At 36.6% G+C, this 2,500-nt stretch overlaps 1 protein-coding gene across 11 annotated transcripts in view; it reads right to left on the reverse strand.

Annotated features, from left to right (window-relative positions):
• Positions 1 to 2,500, reverse strand: part of LOC113800816 (GDNF-inducible zinc finger protein 1) — a 56,560-nt gene that overhangs the window by 26,998 nt on the left and 27,062 nt on the right. Inside the window, exon 8 of one of the 11 annotated variants that reach the window (XM_070130565.1) lies at positions 1 to 2,500. This exon is cut by the window's left edge and continues 2,457 nt beyond it; it is cut by the window's right edge and continues 531 nt beyond it. The exons of 9 other annotated variants lie outside the window; for them this stretch is intronic. In XM_070130565.1, coding sequence (XP_069986666.1) covers positions 1,697 to 2,500 — 804 coding nt within the window. In that variant the 3' untranslated portion in view covers positions 1 to 1,696. One more of the 11 variants, XM_070130564.1, reaches the window with a different exon arrangement.

Consider the following 2,500-nt stretch of genomic DNA (forward strand, 5'->3'; position numbering starts at 1 on the left):
CTGATTCTCATGGATTTTCCTTTTCTTTTTCATTCCCTGTCCATTGACCAAAGAGTAAATGAATAATAATATAAAAGGAAGTCAAAGACTTTTGGTGTTGAAAATTTTGGTACAAGATAAGAATAAAGAGATATCTGCTTACCAGCCTACTCATCATCGAGACTGAGATTGAGAAAGGGAGAACTATGATGGGGAAATAAAAAGTAAATAAATTTCAATTAAAACAATATACTTTACACTAAATAATAGTGAATTGATAAATATATTATAATTTCCTATAAAACATTCCATTGTATCTAAAGCTGTCATGAAAAACAAATAGCATTATTTCAAAATAAATATGCATCATCAGTTCCCTATATTAACCTAATGCTGCTGGAAAAAGGAGACATTTACTGTAGTATTGCTTTGTTATATGTCAATTAGTCGTATACATGCCCTCACCTGATTGATTTCCCCCTTCCTCGAGTTTTGGGAAAAAATATATGTTTTCCAAATGCTATGACCATTATTACAGACATTAAATTTATTATAATATCACTGATGATACTAATAGCAAAATAAAAGTGAATAAAATACTTCCAAAAACAAAAAGGGTAAACAGGTAATATTGGTTGATCTAGTGATTGACTCATTGGTGACAAAACACTTATAGAGCTATCTGTGTGTTAATAAAATTGATGAATTAAACTCACTGTTAGCATGGCATTTGTGTACATGATATACCCTGGCTGAATTGCCTTAAATGAACTTGCCATTAGAAAGAACTCTAAACTGCCAAGTGTCGGATTACACCTCAAAAAATCTTATGGCTATTAGATCATTTACACTGGAAAGTACCAATTCTGACATCATTTTAGTTACCTGAAGCTTTTGCCTGCTCCTGTACTCACTCACTCACTCACTCTCTCTCCTATATGAGGGAGTTCATGTTGTAAGACTAGCTATATCACCTAACCATGTTCCCCCATTCTTGTTCATTATAGGGTGGAAGGAGTAATACCACTTTGCACAATGAACTATTGTGACCAGGATTAGAGAGAACTCTAAACAGGACATGTATCAATGTGTTTGTATGTATAAGCTCACACTCTTTGTCTCCCTATTCATGAATAAGTGGGTGAGTGGGTGGGCTGGCAAACGAGCAGGTGAGTGAGTGAGTTAAATGGTCTTCAAACATACTCTATGTTCTCCTTGTAAGATAAATAAAGTACATTTTTAAGTTATTCCTATTATAGTGTTTCCTGGCTATTGGCTATCCAAATCAGCCATTTATTTAGATTTTGAAATGCCAAACACTTTAGAAAAAAATTGGCTTCTTGAGGCAGGGCAGGGAAATAGTTAAATGGTCTTCATACATATTTACAGTTCTCATTATATGTCTTTGGAATAATTATGAAACAGTTGAAGTACACAATGCGTTGTCAATGGCATTTTAGCTCAATAGTATAGTTTTCTTCTATTATTGCACTCTAGCTCAATTTTTTCCTGGGCAATTAATCACTCAATACCAAGATAGAGTAGGAGATATTATAACATATTTTTGGTCATTACTTACCATTTATTCAAAGTAAGTTATCACAATGTATATCACAATTACAAGCACAGAATTTTAAAACAATACAAAAATATATCTAAAAAATATATGGAGCTAAACCCACAATCAATTTAATTCTAGCTTGATGTCAACATCACCTTACTCTGTTAAAACTTCAGCATTTGTAGCTTGGTATGCAGATATGAAATCCTCACTAAGAACACAGCAGTCCTCAATGCCCTCCTTAATATATTGGCTCACTGTGGGCTCTGGATCTAGTCTGCTGGCACCAGCTCCCACCTCTGTGGTGCATGTAATTTCCGTGTGACCAAGCTCCACATCTGGCAGAGTGCTTATGCCTGATGTGGCATGGATTCCTGCTGAGCTATCAACATGCTCTTTGAAGTTGTCTGGACTTATGTCAGTAGCTCCTTCTGCTCCCAAAACAAAGGAAGCAATACTAGAATGGTCTTGGTTGATATCTGTGACTAGCATCACACTCCTTTGACTCTGATTGTATGTGTCTATTGCAAAGGTTGCACTACTCCCAAACAGTTCTACAGCAGAGTAGTGACCTGGTGTGTGAGTGTCTGATGTATCAGTACTACTGGCAAGTAGTGGCATGTGTGGGGACTTTGTCTCTATGGAAGTTGAGAATTTCCTGTCTGTTTTAGTGGTCAAAATAGTGAAGTCAGAAATCTTTTCTATACTGTTTACTTTGCCAAAATTGACAGCCTGCTCTTCAGTGTGCCCATCTTCTGAGGTTTGTGTGGAATTTGTTACAGTCATCAGAGAGGGTAAGGCAGTATTATTTTGACCACCTTCTTCCTGGCTATCAGCAGCCATTTTCCTCTCCTGCTCCAAATGGTAATTGAATGCATGTCTGTGCTTGAAAGTCCGCCCACAGATGGGGCACGTAAGAGGGCGGTGATCTGTATGTACCATCCTATGATGTTTCAGCAC

This window comes from Penaeus vannamei, chromosome 15 (genome assembly GCF_042767895.1).
Source record: "Penaeus vannamei isolate JL-2024 chromosome 15, ASM4276789v1, whole genome shotgun sequence".
Taxonomy (NCBI): Eukaryota; Metazoa; Arthropoda; class Malacostraca; order Decapoda; family Penaeidae; genus Penaeus; species Penaeus vannamei.